The 19,201-nt window shown below is 46.2% G+C and overlaps 1 protein-coding gene across 1 annotated transcript in view; it reads right to left on the reverse strand.

Annotated features, from left to right (window-relative positions):
- Window positions 1-19,201, reverse strand: part of LOC137525969 (guanylate-binding protein 1-like) — an 88,577-nt gene that overhangs the window by 49,014 nt on the left and 20,362 nt on the right. Inside the window, exons 2-3 of the mRNA XM_068247180.1 lie at window positions 17,717-17,844; window positions 192-301 (exon numbers count right to left, since the gene is read on the reverse strand). Coding sequence (XP_068103281.1) covers window positions 192-301; window positions 17,717-17,844 — 238 coding nt within the window. The remainder of the gene's footprint in view (window positions 1-191; window positions 302-17,716; window positions 17,845-19,201) is intronic.

A 19,201-nucleotide genomic window follows, 5' to 3' on the forward strand; every position in this document is an offset into this window, starting at 1 on the left:
ATAGAGAGAGAGAGGGAGAGAGAGAGAGAGAGAGAGACAGAGAGAGAGAGAGAGAGAGAGAGAGGGAGAGAGAGGGAGAGAGAGAGAGAGAGAGAGAGAGAGGAGAGAGAGAGGGAGAGAGAGAGAGAGAGAGGAGAGAGAGAGGGAGAGAGAGAGAGAGAGAGAGAGATTATTCTGCAGTGGAAGGATACTTTAACTTGTTCAGGCCATCCTGGTCAATGACGCCCTTGCTGTTATACACCAGAGCGCTGCTCAGCAGGACAGCCATTGTGAAGATCTTGATGTCATTATTGTTATCTCCCTAATGGAATAAGAACAATAGCAAATTAACTTTCAGAATGGAATATTTTCATGTGAGAGTTTTCCTTTAATGTTTAAATAGAAATAATGTACAAAATAACAATAAAACGAATGCCTAGTACACACCATACAATTGTATGATAGATGTTTCTGTTACATTTTCTGTAATTAGATTATTTTCTGTAAAGTACTGGTAGAGACTGGCCATTATCTCTGGTGCATTGTCTTCTGGTTATCTGCTGCTGAGAAGAACAATGCCTAATTGCTGGGCAGATAGATGGTTAGCTATCTGGCAGGTAAATCTAATAGAAAATCGTACAGAAAATTGTATGGTGTGTACTAGGCATAATGCTAATCATAGACGGTTTGTTTATGCGCCAGTATCGAGCCAGCGCGTCACCGCTCGTCCGCGCGGATCGATCTGCTCGTCCCCGTGGGCACTTCCTTATCAGCGTTTTGTTTCTACCATTGCCCGCCCGTGGGGATTGAGCGCGGTATCGACCCGCCGTGGTGATCGGACAGGTTGAATATTATCAATCGAGCCATCAGCGGCTCGATTGATAAAATAAAACGAACCGTCTATGCCTAGCATAAGAAATGCATGCCCATTGGGCGCTGCACAAGTTGTAGGAGAGGTTGTTAACACTTTTCAAAAAATTTTCTTGCAGATTTAGAATGCAAACTGTACATCCAAAGCCACATGCATGCGCAAACCCGCTCTAATATAGATGTGCACATAGTGGTGCTCGTTACAAGAGCAAAATTACAGATAGCTGTAATTTTCGACCTGAAAAAAGACTTTCAAATTGAAAAAAAGACATTCGTAATCGGCCACAATTACGATGGCTGATTACGGATGAACTAGAAAATGCAGTCGTAAGCACTGGTGACGTAAGGTCGGGGCGGGAAGTGCGGCCTGCGATAATTTGTCAGGGGTGTGAGGACCACCAGGTGTGCGGTACAGCGCTGTGATGTGCATTTACCTGTCTATAATGTGCACTGCCGCCTGTGGCCGCTCAGTTCTGACTTCCGCCTCTCCTTGCTGTTACTCAAGTCATCATGTGCATGCCTCCAGCACGCACCAAGCTCTGTCTGCATGTGGTCATTCTAAGTTTCGTAGTCGCCCCGCCTCCCCAGTAGGTGGTTTCTGATGGCGGGCTGCGGACGCTGTCACTCACAGGGTCACAGGGAGACAGACATGTCATACGGCTGTCCCCAGTACAGTGCTGTCTTAGATCGCAGCGCTGTACAGCCTAATTAAACAGCAGTTTCACCGTCTAACAGTCTCCAAGCAGTGATCGCCGCTGGGAGACTGAAGGTGAAGCGGAGCTCCGCTTTCCAAGTGGAGATGCACGCGCATCGGCACGTGCGATCTCCTGCTAGCCCCATTAAAAGCTGTTCATGCCAATCGACGTAGAGCGGTCCTGGGGCTGCCGTCGCGTACACGCCAATTGGTGTGGAGCGGTCGGCTAGTAGTTAAAGGGGCACTACAGCGAAAAACTGTAAAATTTAAAATATGTGCAAACATATACAAATAAGAAGTACATTTTTTCCAGAGTAAAATGAGCCATAAATTACTTTTTTCCTATGTTGCTGTCACTTACAGTAGGTTGTAGAAATCTGACAGAAGTGACAGGTTTTGGACTAGTCCATCTCTTTATAGGGGATTCTCAGGGATATATTTGTTTTCAAAAGCACTTAGTGAATGGCAGTTGCTCTGTCCAACTGCCAAAAAACTGTGTAACGAGCAGGGAAGCTGGCCAGCATCATTGTTGAAATCCTTTTTCGGGAATATCTTTATAAAGAATAAAAGCCTTGCTGAGAATCCCCTATGAAGAGATGGACTAGTCTAAAACCTGTCCCTTCTGTCAGATTTCTACTGCCTACTGTAAGTGACAGCATTATAGGAGAAAAGTAATTTATGGCTCATTTTACTCTGGAAGAAACGTACTTCTTAGTATATGTTTGCACATATTTTACATTTTACAGTTTTTCGCTGTAGCGCCCCTTTAAGTTTTCTTAGACAGAGCAGTGGCTGGGTGAATTAGCCCTGCTCAATGAAACAAGTCTATATCAACATTAAATCCCTTGGGTGTCAATGTCTCCAACTCAAAAATCCATTTGCTTTCTTTTTGGGATAGCAATCTTATATAGTTGCCTCCCCTCCATGGGTTTTGGACTTTTTCCACTCCACAAAAATGTAGATGGGCCGGGTCCTGCCCATGTTTCCACAAAAGATGGGATGAAACGCTATGTACATTAATCCCATTTGTAATATTTTGCACATGCTCCCCTACTCTCTCTTGCAGGGTTCTTTTAGTATGTCCGATATATTGGATACCACATGGACACCAGAGAAAGTAGGGGAGCACAGGCAAAATAACAAATGTGGGGGTAACAGCCCTGGATTGGTCTCTGTACAGCAGGAGAAAATAAACCTGGGAGAATGATAGTCGGGGTGAACCATCTTGGAGTTGCGGGCTGGCTATTTACACTGAGGAATATCATGAGTGGAATTTCTCTATATACAGTATTTTCAACTGAGTTTTGTATTCCCCTTTAAAATCAATAGGTGCATTTTGATTGGCTTTTGTAGGCTCCACCCACTTTTCTGCATATTATTCCCAGGCACCCAGTGACCAACTGTGCAAAGTTTGAGAACCCTGCCATTAACCGTGTAAGAATGGCTGCATTTTACATTTTCCCAGTGAAATTTGTATTTGTCTCCGCCCACTTTTTGGTTATGGGATTGAAAAAGTATCCTATATGTTATTCCAGGTAATGTACTATGTGTGTGTCAAATGTCATTCAAATCCGTTCAGGCATTTTTGCGTTATCGAGTAACAAACATCCAAACTTTCCCATTTATAATATTAGTAGGATATATATATATATATAGATATATTATATATATAAAAGTGTGTGTGTGTGTTGTGTGTGTTTGTGTTTGTGTTTGTGTGTGTTTGTGTGTTTGTGTGTTTGTGCGTGTTGTGCGTGTTGTGTGTGTTGTGTTTGTGTTTGTGTGTGTATGTGTGTGTGTCGCGATCACTCGAAAACGGCTTGACCAATTTGAACGAAACTTGGTATGCAGATCCCTTACTACCTGGGATGATAGGTTTTGGGGGTCTCAAGCCCCCCTGCACATGTGGGCGGAGCTACAAACAGCAAATCAGATTTAACCCATTCATGTCAATGGAAAAAATGTAAAAGTCTGCCATTCTCACAGTAATCAAGCCATAGTCCCCAAACTTGGCACAGTTGGTCACTTGGTGACCGAGGTTACAAATCCAGGAAAAGTGGGCGGAGCACAAAACAGCCAATCAAATTTCAACCATTCATTTTAAATGGGAAAATGTAAACTGCAGCCATTCTTAGACTGTTAATGGCAGGGCTCTCAAACTTGGCACAGTTGGTCACTGGGTGAATGAAATTAACCTATTTTGGTTCCTGGACGTAGTTTCTACGTCCAGGAACCATGCGCACTACCGCGCGCTCCCGAGGCCGATCGTGCGCGTGCGATTCGGTAGCCAAAGAATCAATGTATCGGGCTATGAAGCCCTATCACTGATTCCTCTCCCCCGCTGAAAAATCGACAGCTTCTCTCGGAAGCTGGGCTTTTTCTGGCCGTCTCCTTCCCGATGCGTCACTGTAAGCGCGTGCTACGCTTAGAGTGACGTCATGTAAACAAACTCATGGCCGCCATCTTGTGGCCAAAAAGTAATACTACACCTGAAAAAAGAAAAAAAAAAGAAAGAATTAACACACATTTACATTATAAATCTATGGTTTACCTCCCACCCTCCCAAAAGTACCCAAATAAAATGTTTAGTATTAAAAAAAAAAAACATTACAATTAAAAAAACAAAAAACATGTAAATATTTACCTAAGGGTCTAAACTTTTTAAATATCAATGTAAAGATGAAATATTTCTATATATTTTTTTATTTTAAACTTGTTAATAGTGATAGATGCAAAATGGAAAAAATGCACCTTTATGTCCAAATAAAATATTGTCGCCATACATTGTGATAGGGACATAATTTTAATGGTGTAATAACCGGGACATATGGGCAAATACAATACGTGAGTTTTAATTATAAAAGAAGATAGGTAGAAAAAAGTAGACGGGCACTACACTGCTAGTGTGCTTTCATCAAGGTATATAAATGACATTAAAGGAATCCGGAGTAAGGACCAGGTTGGATCAATATAGTTCATGCGTGCTCAAAACCAATAAACAACATTGTGCATATGAAAAAAGGAAAAAAGAAAGGAGCAGTTTGGCACTTGCATTCCACTAAAAAAGCTTTATTCTTGCGGCTTCAGAATTTCTCTTGAATAAATACATGTAAAAATCATGTTGAAAGTTCCTACCGGGTCCCTTGGGCGCTGTGGGGTTGGTGGGAGCGGTGTGGGGCCTATACGTGACAATACGTGAGTTTTAATTATGGAGGCATGTATTATTTTAAAACTATAATGGCTGAAAACTGAGAAATAATGAATGTTTCCATTTTTTTCTTATTCTTCCTGTTAAAATGCGTTTACAGTAAAGTGGCTCTTAGCAAAATGTACCCCCCAAAGAAAGCCTAATTGGTGGCGGAAAAAACAAGATATAGATCAGTGCATTGTGATAAGTAGTGATAAAGTTATAGACTAATGAATGGGAGGTGAACATTTCTCTCGTGAAAACCACGGAACCTGAATGGGTTAAGATTCAAGAAAGTGGGTGGAGCCTACAACAGCCAATCAAAATTCACCTATTGATTTTCAAGGGGAATATTTAAACTGCTGCCATTCTTACACTACTTATGGCAGAGGCTTCAAACTTGCTACAGTCGGTCATTGGGTGATTGGGGTTCAAATTCACTAAAGGGGCGGAGCCACGAACAGCCAATACGATTTCCTTGGTGGATAAACTGCTTCCATTCACACATTTTTGATGCCAGGAACCTGAAAGCTCACAAACTTGGTCATTGAGTGTCAGTGTGTCAAGGTTACAAAAAGTGGGTGGAGCCAAAAACACATTTCCCTGGGAAAATATAAACTGCAGCCATTCATACACCGTTAATGGCAGGGTTCTCAAACTTTGCACAGTTGGTCACTGGGTGAATGAGATTACGATTTTGGAAGGTGGGTGGAGCCTACAACAGCCAATAAAAATTCACCTTTTGATTTTCAAAGGGAATATTGAAGCTGCTACCATTCTCTTACACTGTTAATAGCAGATGCCTCAAACCTGGTACAACAGGTCACTGGGTGACTGGGGTTCAAATTCAGAAAGGGGGCGGAGCCACAAATAGCCAAATTTGTTTATTTTTCAATGGGAAAATACAAAGTATTGATACCAAGGACCCCAAAGCTGATAAACTTGATAATTGAGTGACTGTATGTCAAGGTTAGAAAAAGTGGGTGGTGCCAATAGTGTTGGGCGAACATCTAGATGTTCGGGTTCGGGCCGAACAGGCCGAACATGGCCGCGATGTTCGGGTGTTCGACCCGAACTCCGAACATAATGGAAGTCAATGGGGACCCGAACTTTTGTGCTTTGTAAAGCCTCCTTACATGCTACATACCCCAAATTTACAGGGTATGTGCACCTTGGGAGTGGGTACAAGAGGAAAAAAAAATTTAGCAAAAAGAGCTTATAGTTTTTGAGAAAATTGATTGTAAAGTTTCAAAGGAAAAATTGTCTTTTAAATGCTGAAAATGTCATGTTTCTTTGCACAGGTAACATGGTTTTTACCGCCAGGCAGTCATAAATGTAATAAAGATAAGAGGTTCAATAAACAGGGACCGGTAACGCCAACCCAGCAGCAGCAGCAGCACACGTGATGGAACAGGAGGAGGCGCAGGAGGAGAAGGCCACGCTTTTTGAGACACAACAACCCAGGCCTTGCATGAGGACAAGAAGCGTGCGGATAGCATGCTTTTTACCGCCATGCAGTCATAAATGTAATAAAGATAAGAGGTTCAATAAACAGGGACCGGTAACGCTAACCCAGCAGCAGCAGCAGCACACGTGATGGAACAGGAGGAGGCGCAGGAGGAGAAGGCCACGCTTTTTGAGACACAACAACCCAGGCCTTGCATGAGGACAAGAAGCGTGCGGATATAGCAGCAATGCTTTTTGCCGCCATGCAGTCATAAATGTAATAAAGAGAAGAGGTTCCATAAACAGGGACCGGTAACGCTAACCCAGCAGCAGCACAGAGCACACGTGATGGAACAGGAGGAGGCGCAGGAGGAGAAGGCCACGCTTTGAGACACAACAACCCAGGCCTTGCATGAGGACAAAAAGCGTGCGGATATAGCAATGCTTTTTGCCGCCATGCAGTCATAAATGTAATACAGATGAGAGGTTCAATAAACAGGGACTGGAAACGCTAACCCAGCAGCAGCACACATGATGGAACAGGAGGAGGCGCAGGAGGAGAAGGCCACGCTTTTTGAGACGCAACCCAGGCCTTGCATGAGGACAAAAAGCGTGCGGATATAGCAATGCTTTTTGCCGCCATGCAGTCATAAATGTAATACAGATGAGAGGTTCAATAAACAGGGACTGGAAACGCTAACCCAGCAGCAGCACACATGATGGAACAGGAGGAGGCGCAGGAGGAGAAGGCCACGCTTTTTGAGACGCAACCCAGGCCTTGCATGAGGACAAAAAGCGTGCGGATATAGCAATGCTTTTTGCCGCCATGCAGTCATAAATGTAATACAGATGAGAGGTTCAATAAACAGGGACTGGAAATGCTAACCCAGCAGCAGCAGACGTGATGGAACAGGAGCAGGCGCAGGAGGAGAAGGCCAAGCTTTTTGAGACACAACAACACAGGCCTTGCATGAGGACAAAAAGCGTGCGGATATAGCAATGCTTTTTGCCGCCATGCAGTCATAAGTGTAATACAGATGAGAGGTTCAATAAACAGGGACCGGAAACGCTAAACCATCCCAGATGTTCATTGGTCATGTTACTTGGTTGGGGTCCTGGAGTGTTGCGTAGTCGTTTCCAATCCAGGATTGATTCATTTTAATTTGAGTCAGACGGTCTGCATTTTCTGTGGAGAGGCGGATACGCCGATCTGTGACGATGCCTCCGGCAGCACTGAAACAGCGTTCCGACATAACGCTGGCTGCCGGGCAAGCCAGCACCTCTATTGCGTACATTGCCAGTTCGTGCCAGGTGTCTAGCTTCGATACCCAATAGTTGAAGGGTGCAGATGGATTGTTAGACACAGCTACGTCATCTGACATGTAGTCCTTGACCATCTTCTCCAGGCGATCGGTGTTGGAGGTGGATCTGCACGCTTGCTGTTCAGTGGGCTGCTGCTGCATGGGTGTCAGAAAATTTTCCCACTCCAAGGACACTGCCGATACCATTCCCTTTTGGGTACTAGCTGCGGCTTGCGTTGTTTGCTGCCCTCCTGGTCGTCCTGGGTTTGCGGAAGTCAGTCTGTCTGCGTACAACTGGCTAGAGGAGGGGGAGGATGTCAATCTCCTCTCTAAAGTCTCCACAAGGGCCTGCTGGTATTCTTCCATTTTGACCTGTCTGACTCTTTCTTCAAGCAGTTTTGGAACATTGTGTTTGTACCGTGGATCCAGAAGGGTATAAACCCAGTAATTGGTGTTGTCCAGAATGCGCACAATGCGTGGGTCACGTTCAATGCAGTCTAGCATGAATTGAGCCATGTGTGCCAGAGTCCCACCAGAATCCTCATCATCCTCTTGTGAGCGTTGTGATAGTTGTTGTGATGCATCATAGTCGTCACCTTCCTCCTGGTCTGCTTCTGCTGACCATTCGCGTTGAATTGTGGAAGTCCAACGTGCACCGCTCTGGCCCTCGTCAGTGGTGGCATGAAACTCCTGCTCCAACTCCAGCTGTTCCTCCTCCTCTTCTTCGTCATAGCTGCTGGGGCCAGCGTTCCCTGAGGCGGATGGCCTGATGTTGGTACCATCACGCTGATCGTTTTCTCCTTCAGATTCCCCCAGTTGCATCATGACAGCTGTTTCCTTGATTTTTAACATCGACCTCTTCAGTAAACACAGCAGTGGTATGGTAATGCTGACTGAAGAGTTGTCACTGCTCACAAGCAACGTGGATTGCTCAAAATTTTGGAGGACTTGGCAGAGGTCCAACATGTTGGCCCAATCGGATCCACAGAAGCTTGGCAGCTGGCCGGATGCGCCTCGGTACTGCGCCGTCATGTACTGGACCACTGCACTCTTCTGCTCGCAAAAGCGGGCTAGCATGTGCAGCGTAGAATTCCAGCGTGTAGGGACATCACACAGCAAGCGATGGTGGGGGAGATTGAAGCGCTCCTGCATCTTGGCGAGTGCCCCCGAAGCAGTACTGGAAGTTCTACAATGTTTGGCCACTCGACGCACCTTCAACAGAAGATCGGCCACGCCTGGGTATGTCCTCAGGAACCGCTGAACTACTAGGTTCATCACGTGCGCCAGGCAAGGGATGTGTGTCAGCTTAGCCAACCTTAAAGCGCGAATGAGATTACTCCCATTATCACACACAACCATGCCCGGTTTCAGGTCCAGCGGTGCCAGCCACAAATCCGTCTGTTCCTTTATTCCCTTCCAAATTTCCTCCCCTGTGTGCTGCTTATCCCCAAGGCAGATTAGCTTCAGCAACGCTTGCTGACGCATGCCAACAGCTGTGCTGCACTGCTTCCACGATCCTACTGCTGCTGGGCTAGCGTTTCCGGATGAGGTACAGCTTTGAGATGCGTTGGAGGAGAAGGAGTCAGAGAGGTAGGTGCTGCTGTTATCCAGTGTGAGGGACGGCGGTGCAGCTGTTTGTGGCGTGGGCAACACCCGTGCCGTAGCAGGTGAGGAATCGCTGCCAGGCTCCACAAGGTTCATCCAGTGCGCGGTAAGGGAGATGTATCGACCCTGGCCGAACGCACTCGTCCAGGTGTCAGTGGTGAGGTGAACCTTGCAGGCAACGGCATTCTTCAAGCTTCGGGTTATTTTGCTGACCACGTGCTCATGCAACTCAGGCACTGCAGAGCGTGCAAAGTGGTAGCGGCTGGGAACCACGTAACGTGGGATGGCCACTGACATCATGCCCTTGAAGCTGTTTGTCTCCACCAATCGATATGGCAGCATTTCGCAGGCCAGAAGCTTGGCTATGCTGGCTGTTACTGCCACGGCCCGGGGGTCATTTGCTGGCAATTTCCTCTTGCGCTCAAACATCTCCGACACAGACAACTGAACCGTAGCGCTGCACACGGAAGGGCTGTTGGTTGTTGTGTTTGAAGAACACTGGGAGACCTCAAGAGCACTACTCCGGAAAGTGACAGTGTCAGCGTCGTCTGATGTTTGTGAATGTTGTGAACCACGCAATGGCTGGGCTACTGCTGCTGCTGAGGCGGGTCTGGTGAACCCAAGGGAGGCAGTGTTGTTTCTGGTACCCTGTCCTGACGCGTTTGCCCAAAGAGTGGGATGTTTGGATAGCATGTGACGGCTCATGCTGGTGGTGGAGAGGTTGTTAATACTTTTCCCCCTGCTCAGGCGGGTCTTGCACACCTTGCAAATCGCCATGGTAACATCCTCAGTGCAGTCTTCAAAGAAAGCCCAGACTTTGGAGCACCTGCCTCCTTGCTGGTTATTTCTGTTTGCTCCTCTTTTGCCTCTCACTTGAACTTCCACGCTTGTGGTGCCTGAAATTGCGCGCCGCCTACCTTGTGGCACAAGGCGAGCTCGTGCAGCAGTGGGTTCTTCAACAGACTCATCTGTGCTGCTGCTACGATGGCGATGTTCTCGTTCACAAACAAAATCTGGGTCTCTGTCCACATTGTCCATACCCTCCTCTTCCATCTCCTCAAACTCGTCATATGTCATTGTGGGCCGCCGCCGTGGAGTAGAGCTCCCCACAACAACCTCTGCGCAGCACACTCCAACGTCGTCTTCCAGATCTTGTCGGCCGACCTCCTGCAATTGCAACCCCTCCTGCCCAAATTGCTCTGGGATTTGGGTTTCCGAGTCCTCTTCGGACTCGCCTTGTATTTCAGTGCGCGGTGCATTTCCCACAGTTAACGGTTGTGAATCCAGGCACAACATTTCTAGCTGTTCCTCCATTGACCTTTGAAAGGTGGAAGTTTGTTGGGCTGGGAATAGCTCCTGCGAATACCCCATTGTGTCCTGAGGTAATTCATCGGACTGGTTATCTGGCAGTTGTGTGCGTGGTGTCGCTGCCGGTTGTGTCAGCTTTGTGCCCACTGGCTCCTTGTAACTGGCTGAGGACTCGGACCTCGTGCGTGATGTGCTGGTGCTGCTTAACCCACTGCTGGACGCTTGAGAGGTCATCCAAGTAATTATCTGGTCCTGTTCTTTTGGATTTGTGAGGGTTGTTGTCCTGGACAACATGGGCGGTATTGAGTGGGTTTTCTTGGGTGCTCCCCTGTGGCCTGTACGTGAACCGTCAGGGGAAACACCTCTTCCCTTGCCCCTCCCTCTTTCACCGGATTTCTTCCTCATTTCACTTATCCTTACAGTACACGCTGACTGGCAGCAGTACAGTGGCAGTACAGAAATGCTATACAGTACCACTATTCCCAGCAGCGACACAGAGCACAATGCTATACAGTGACGGGTGAGCGGTGTACCACTATTCCCAGCAGCGACACAGTGCACAATGCTATACAGTGGCGGGTGAGCGGTGTACCACTATTCCCAGCAGACACAGAACAGTACACAGAATGCTATATAGTGTGGCTGAACGAGCGGTGTACTACTGTTCCCAGCAGACACAGAACAGTACACAGAATGCTATATAGTGTGGCTGAACGAGCGGTGTACTACTGTTCCCAGCAGACACAGAACAGTACACAGAATGCTATATAGTGTGGCTGAACGAGCGGTGTACTACTGTTCCCAGCAGACACAGAACAGTACACAGAATGCTATATAGTGTGGCTGAACGAGCGGTGTACTACTGTTCCCAGCAGACACAGAACAGTACACAGAATGCTATATAGTGTGGCTGAACGAGCGGTGTACCACTATTCCCAGCAGACACAGAACAGTACACAGAATGCTATATAGTGTGGCTGAACGAGCGGTGTACTACTGTTCCCAGCAGACACAGAACAGTACACAGAATGCTATATAGTGTGGCTGAACGAGCGGTGTACCACTATTCCCAGCAGACACAGAACAGTACACAGAATGCTATATAGTGTGGCTGAACGAGCGGTGTACCACTATTCCCAGCAGACACAGAACAGTACACAGAATGCTATATAGTGTGGCTGAACGAGCGGTGTACTACTGTTCCCAGCAGACACAGAACAGTACACAGAATGCTATATAGTGTGGCTGAACGAGCGGTGTACTACTGTTCCCAGCAGACACAGAACAGTACACAGAATGCTATATAGTGTGGCTGAACGAGCGGTGTACCACTATTCCCAGCAGACACAGAACAGTACACAGAATGCTATATAGTGTGGCTGAACGAGCGGTGTACTACTGTTCCCAGCAGACACAGAACAGTACACAGAATGCTATATAGTGTGGCTGAACGAGCGGTGTACCACTATTCCCAGCAGACACAGAACAGTACACAGAATGCTATATAGTGTGGCTGAACGAGCGGTGTACTACTGTTCCCAGCAGACACAGAACAGTACACAGAATGCTATATAGTGTGGCTGAACGAGCGGTGTACTACTGTTCCCAGCAGACACAGAACAGTACACAGAATGCTATATAGTGTGGCTGAGCGAGGTACACAGTGGCAGTAAACAATGCTATATATAGTGTGGCTGAGCGAGCGGTGTACTACTGTTCCCAGCTGCGACACACAATGACTGGGGGGGACCCTGGCTAGCGTGGCTGGAGCGCGAACTACACTGCCTGCCTACCCAAAGCTAAACCCACAGACAAATGGCGGAGATATGACGTGGTTCGGGTATTTATTTACCCGAACCACGTGACCGTTCGGCCAATCAGAGCGCGTTCGGGTCCGAACCACGTGACCCGTTCGGCCAATCACAGCGCTAGCCGAACGTTCGGGGAACGTTCGGCCATGCGCTCTTAGTTCGGCCATGTGGCCGAACGGTTTGGCCGAGCACCGTCAGGTGTTCGGCCGAACTCGAACATCACCCGAACAGGGTGATGTTCTGCAGAACCCGAACAGTGGCGAACACTGTTCGCCCAACACTAGGTGCCAACAACTAAATTTTTAACATGGCAGGGTTCCCAAACTTTACACAATTGGCCACTGGGTGACTGGGATGAATATTCAGAAATGTAGGTGGAACCTACAACAGCCAATCACAATGTACCTATTGATTTTCAAGCGGAATATTCACATTGCTACTATTCTTACACTGTTAATGGCAGAGGCCTCAAACTTGATACAGTCAGTCATTGGGTGACTGGGGTCCAAATTCACTAAAGGGGGTGAAACAAACAGCCAATCAGATTTGTTAGATTGATTTCAGCCATCCTGTTATTGGCAGGGTTTTCAAACTGGGTGGGTAGGTGACACAGTTGTCACTGGATGACTAGGACTAATATTCAGGAAAGTGGGTGAAGCCTACAGCAGTCAATCAAACTTCACCTTTTGATTTTCAAGGGGAATATTTACATTGCTGCCATTCTTACACTCTCAATGGCAGAGGCCTAAAATCTGCTACAGTCAGTCACTGGGAGACTGGGGTTTAAATTCTGTAGGGAGCGGGCCAAAAACAGCCAATCAGATTTGTTTAATTTCAATGGTAAAATGCAACTTATTGATGCCAAGGACCCCAAAGCTCATAAAATTGGTCATTGAGTGACTATGTCAAGATTACAAATAGTGGGCGGAGCCAAAAACAACTAACTTTTTTCATGGGAAAATGTAAACTGCAGCTATTCTTACACTGTTATTGGCAGGGCTCTCAAACTTCACACAGTTGGTCACTGGGTGACTAGGATTAATATTCTGAAAAGTAGGTGGAGCCTACAAGAGCCAATCAAAATTCACCTATTGATTTTCAAGGGGAATATTGAAACTGCAGTCATTCTTACACTGTTAATGGCAGAGGCCTCAAACCTGCTACAGTCGGTCGTTAAGTGTCTGAGGTTCAAATTCAGTAAAGGGGTGGAGCCACAAACAGCCAGATTTCTTTGCTGGATAAACTGCTTCCAGTCACACAATTTTGATGCCAGGAACCCAAAAGCTCACAAAATTGGTCATTGAGTGACTGTGTGTCAAGGTTAGGGGAGGAGGGAGGGGGGAGTTAAAAACAGATTTTCCAGGGAAATTGTAAACTGCAGCCTTTATTCACTGTTAATGGAAGGGTTCTCAAACTTTGCACAGCTGGTTACTGGGATTAATATTCAGAAAAGTGGGTGGAGCCTAAAAATGCCACTCAAAAATCACATGTCACTTTTCAAGGAGAATATTAAAATTGCTGCCATTCTTGCACTGTTAATGGCACAAGCCTCAAACCTGGTACAGTTGGTAATTGGGTCACTGGGGTTCAAATTCAGAAAAGGAAACAGAGCCACAAACAGTACATCAATTTTGTTTCATTTCATTTGAAAATACAAATTATCGATGCCATGGACCCGAAAGCTCACAAACCTGGTCATTGAGTGACTGTATGTCCAGATTACAAACAGTGGGCGGAGCCAAAAACAAATTTCACTGGGAAAATGTAAACTGCAGCCATTCTTACACTGTGTATGGCAGGGTTTCCAAACTTTGCCCAGATTAATATTCAGGGAAGTGGGTGGAGCCTATAATAGTAGTGAATCAAGCTTCACCTATTGCTTTTCAAGGGGAATATTTAATTGCTGCCATTCTTGCACTGTTAATGGCACAAGCCTCAAACCTGGTACAGTTGTTTATTGGGTGACTTGGGTTCAAATTCAGAAAAAGGGGGTGGAGCTACAAACAGTTAATCATATTTTTTCCATTTCAATGCAAATTATTGATACCAAAGACCGCAGAGCTCACAAACTTGGTCAGTGAGTAATTGTGTGTTAGGGTTAGAAAAAGTGGGCGGAGCCAACACCAGACAAATACATATACCCGAGCAATGCCGAGCAATCAGCTAGTATATATGTATAAATATATATATATATATATATTTTTTTTTTTATTTTTTTTTTTAATATCAACATAATTTTATAAAATTCAACAGATGAGTGTTGCATATTTTTTCTAGAGGTGAACCTGTTAACCTATAAATATTCTGTTTATAATGAGCTACACACCCACTACTGGCTAATATTGATTATGACGACTTTTATGTTGGCCATACATGGTACAATTTTTTCATCCAATCTTACCATTTCTATGTAGTATTAGGGTAAATTAAGTGAATATACTGAAAGGATAATTTAGGCAGTTCCCTTATATTACATAGAAATTGTAAGATTGGATGAAAAAATTGTACCATGGATGGCCATCCTTAGTAGTTGATAATCATTTAAGGCAGATATCAATAAGATATTTGACAAGGAGACCCAATGCAGTGTCTATATCAAGTAAATATCAAAGTGCTCCCTGCAAAACTCTGCATTTAATGTCTATCTGGGGGAGGCCAGACGAGTATATCCAGCTACAGCATGCTGCAATGAGTATTTTCACATGAGATAACACACACCAAAAGGTTAAAATAGTCAGAAATAATGCATTGAAGATCATAGAATAAAAGACAATACCTAACACCTAAACAATATAGCCAACAGCAAAATAAAACATACAAAATAGTTATTAAATATCACAGTGGATAAGCCAACTGCAACCAAGTCTGCAAGTGATCCGTACGCTGTACCCCTATAGTTTCCTTAGTGCTTAAACCGTCCACCCACCCACTCAGTATTCCCTGGCGGCCAAGTGGCTTTCCCTAGTGGTCTTGGGATCTGCCATAGACCTAACCCTATATCAATGTAGATTTATATGGTAGTCTAATGATCACTTACCCCCCTTACATTATTCCCTAGTAGCCCCCCACCGCCATATAGCTTTCCCCGGTGGTCAGGTGGTGCTCCTTTCCGGTGTACCCTGGTGGCCTAATTCTCCTTCCCTCCCTTCTCATATAGTTTTCTCTGATGGTATAGTTATCTCAAACCCCCTCCCAGTATTCCCTGGTGACCTAGTCTACCCCCTCCTTTTTTTAATGCCCTGGTGGTCTAGTAGTGGTCCACTAATCCCCTTACAATGTGCCCCGGTGGTCTAGTGCCTCATCATCCCCATACAATTTTCCCTGATGGTTTAATGGTCCCCAATCCCCCTCACAGTATTTCCTAGTAGTTGAATGGTCTCCTTCCCCCTTACAGTATGCCTTTGTCATCTAGTGGTCTCCTCATCCTACTCACAGTATTCACTGGTGTACAGGTAGTATTGCTCCTGTGCTCCCCAGTATATGCAGAGCTACACTCAGTGATGATGTTTTATTTTAAAACAATTTTAAAACAATTTTAACCACTTGCCGACCGCACGCTTATACCGTGCGTCGGCAAAGTGGCAGCTGCAGGACCAGCGACGCAGTACTGCGTCGCCAGCTGCAGGCTGATTAATCAGGAAGCAGCCGCTCGCGCGAGCGGCTGCTTCCTGTCAAATCACGGCGGGGGGCTCCGTGAATAGCCTGCGGGCCGCCGATGGCGGCTCGCAGGCTAAATGTAAACACAAGCGGAAATAATCCGCTTTGTTTACATTTGTACGGCGCTGCTGCGCAGCAGCGCCGTAAGGCAGATCGGCGATCCCCGGCCAATCAGCGGCCGGGGATCGCCGCCATGTGACAGGGGACGTCCTGTCACTGGCTGCACAGGACGGATAGCGTCCTGTGCAGCCCGGATCACCGGGGAGGGGACAGGTAGGAGAGAGAAGGGGGAATTTCGCCGCGGAGGGGGGCTTTGAGGTGCCCCCCCCGCCAGCCACACGCAGGCAGAATAGATCAGACCCCCCCTGCACATCATCCCCATAGGGGGGAAAAAAGGGGGGCAATCTGATCTCTCTGCCTGCACCCTGATCTGTGCTGGGGGCTGTAGAGCCCACCCAGCACAGATCACTAATAACCACGCTGGTCCTTAAGGGGGGGTAAAGGGTGGGTCATCAAGTGGTTAAAAAAATCAACTCGTTCAGCTCTAGATGTTCCATCCATCCTCCATTACAGCCTGTTCTCTTGCTCTCTGATTTCCAGCGCATCTTATGTAATCACAAGACGTAGTGGAGAGTCAAAAAGAGTGTGCGGTGCTGGAGGAGGTGAGTCTCTATCTTGAACCCAACCTCTCCACATAGCTCTAGATGGCACAGGAAAGGAAGGGCCATCAAAAGGCAGGCCCCCTCCTCCTGTCCCTTCCACTGCCAGCCTGCCACTGTTTGGGGCCAGACCCAAGACTCTTTTCGGGCCCCATATTGCAGTATTAGTTAGACTGCCCCAATGGTGACCCAGAATGGAGACAAGCATTAAGTATAGGGGAGTCGGACATCAAAATATTTCAGTGGGGTCCAATAATTGTACACCTCCGCTCAGTTGTTTTAGATTGTACGTTTGATAGGAGGGTCTATTTCCTTACTAATGCACCCTGCATTCTTACTACCTCTGTAAGCCTGATTAGACAAGATTCCCGTCTTTCCTTAGTGTATCCACAGTCACACCAGCTATTAGATTGCAAACTTGATGGGGCAGGATCCTCTTTCTGCATCGCCCTACCTCTTAGCTTGTAAGCTTCATGGGTGAGGAAGAGATTCTTTTCTACCATTTCCTTTGTTACCGGGCTTTTTGTCTCATGTTTACATTATACACCCCTTAAAGTGAATGGGAACTGCATTTCAAAAAATGAGACAGATACTTACCCAAGGAGAGGGAAGGCTCTGGGTCCTATAGAGCCTTCCGGCTCCCTCCTGGTCCCCTCGTTCCAGTGCTGGCTCGCCCGGTAGCAGTATTTGACTAAATTAGTCAAATACTGCTTTACCCAGCCGAAGGAGGCTTCAGAAGTCTTCAGGGAGCCCGAGTGCTCCTGAAGAAGGGCGGCCCTGTACTGCGCCTGCGCAAGCATGCTCTCTTGCACGCTCACGCCTGTGCAGTATGGAGCCGCACGTCTTCGGGAGGACATGGCTCCCGAAGACTTCCAAATACCCTTTCGGTGGGGGATTGAAACAGGGGGGGGGGGCAGTACAGGATAGAGGGCACCGAGAGAGGAGACGGAAGGCTCTATACGACCCAGAGCCTTCCCTCTCCTTAGGTAAGTATTTGCTTCATTTTTTTTAAAAATGCAGTTCCCATTCACTTTAAGAATGTAATACACAGTATTTCATTATATGCTGGGACATTCTAAGTAAAGAGAATTGTATGTACATACTGGGCTAACCATTGCTAACAATAAGTAAACCGGTGAATGTACAATGTAGTTTGAGAGCAGAACATTTATAAAACGTATTACACATTTGCATGAACTTACTTTCTTTGCATCCCCCAGTCCCTCTGTGTCCAAGAGGACCAGTGTGTGATTATATCTAGTGGGGTGAGGGACACACCACATCCAGATGCCTTTAGTCTTTGCTTCAATAGAAGAGCCCAAAGGAAACCCTACAGATTAAAAGTATAGAATATACAGTAGTTAGCAAAACATAACACAACATAACATAGCAGAAACAAAGCCTCTTCCTAGCAATCTCCTTTCAAGATGTATACCTTCTTACTGGTCACCAGTGGTGCTCAGCAGAGCTCGAATATTCGAGTAGCTCGAATATTCGAGCTCTTTTCCAGCTATTCGAGCTCGGTATTCGAGCTCCGAATAGCTGTAGCTATTCGAATAGGCTATTCGAGTACACTCGAATAGCCCATTCACTATTCGAGCTATTCGAGCAAAACGGCGCTATTCGAGCTCGGTACCGAGCTCGAATAGCGTCATAGCCCAGATTGATGTCCTTAGAGCCAATCAGAGGGCTCCCAGGCCCTCTGACGGCAGCCAATCACAGAGGGGGACCCTGGCCAGCCCCTACCCTATAAATAGCGGCCGCCATGTTAGGTTTCTCCGTGCTTGCCTGAGACTTGTACAGAGAGAGAGTTGCTCCTTTGTGCTTTGGCTTAGCAAGAGCTCTATTGTGGTCATTTACCTAGCGTTTTTGCTCACATACACCTCCTATACACACCTATATTGTTGTTAGTTAGTTAGACATTGTATTTTAGTTAGTAGCTTTTGTGTTACATAGAGACAGGCCAGCTGCTGCAGGCTTACAGCTTTAGGCCTCAGGGCCTTGCCTGTGTGGGCAGCTGTCCTCCGTCCTCTGTTTATTTCTCTCTATTCTATACCAGTATTTCTGCTGTCCTTTACTACTGATTGTATTAGTATTGTAGTTATATACTGTAACTGTACTAGGACACTCACTGTCACTGTTCATAGGCTACTAGCTGCTCCTGCGTGCGTGCACTCACTTTCTGTGTACACACTACACACACTCTATTTCCTTCTGATAACTGATTGATTATTGTAATTGATTATTGTAATTAGTTAGTTGTACTTACTGTTACTACTTACTGTACTAGGAGTCTAGGACACTCAGTCACTGTTCATAGGCTACTAGCTCCTGCGTGTGTGCACTCACTGTCTGTGTACACACTACACACACTCTATTTCCTTCTGATAACTGATTGATTATTGTAATTAGTTAGTTGTACTTACTGTTACTACTTACTGTACTAGGAGTCTAGGACACTCAGTCACTGTTCATAGGCTACTAGCTCCTGCGTGTGTGCACTCACTGTCTGTGTACACACTACACACACTCTATTTCCTTCTGATAACTGATTGATTATTGTAATTAGTTAGTTGTTTGTACTTACTGTTACCACTTACTCTTACTGTACTAGGAGTCTAGGACACTCAGTCACTGTTCATAGGCTACTAGCTCCTGCGTGTGTGCACTCACTGTCTGTGTACACA

The sequence above is a fragment of the Hyperolius riggenbachi genome, chromosome 7, assembly GCF_040937935.1.
Source record: "Hyperolius riggenbachi isolate aHypRig1 chromosome 7, aHypRig1.pri, whole genome shotgun sequence".
In the NCBI taxonomy this organism is placed as follows: domain Eukaryota; kingdom Metazoa; phylum Chordata; class Amphibia; order Anura; family Hyperoliidae; genus Hyperolius; species Hyperolius riggenbachi.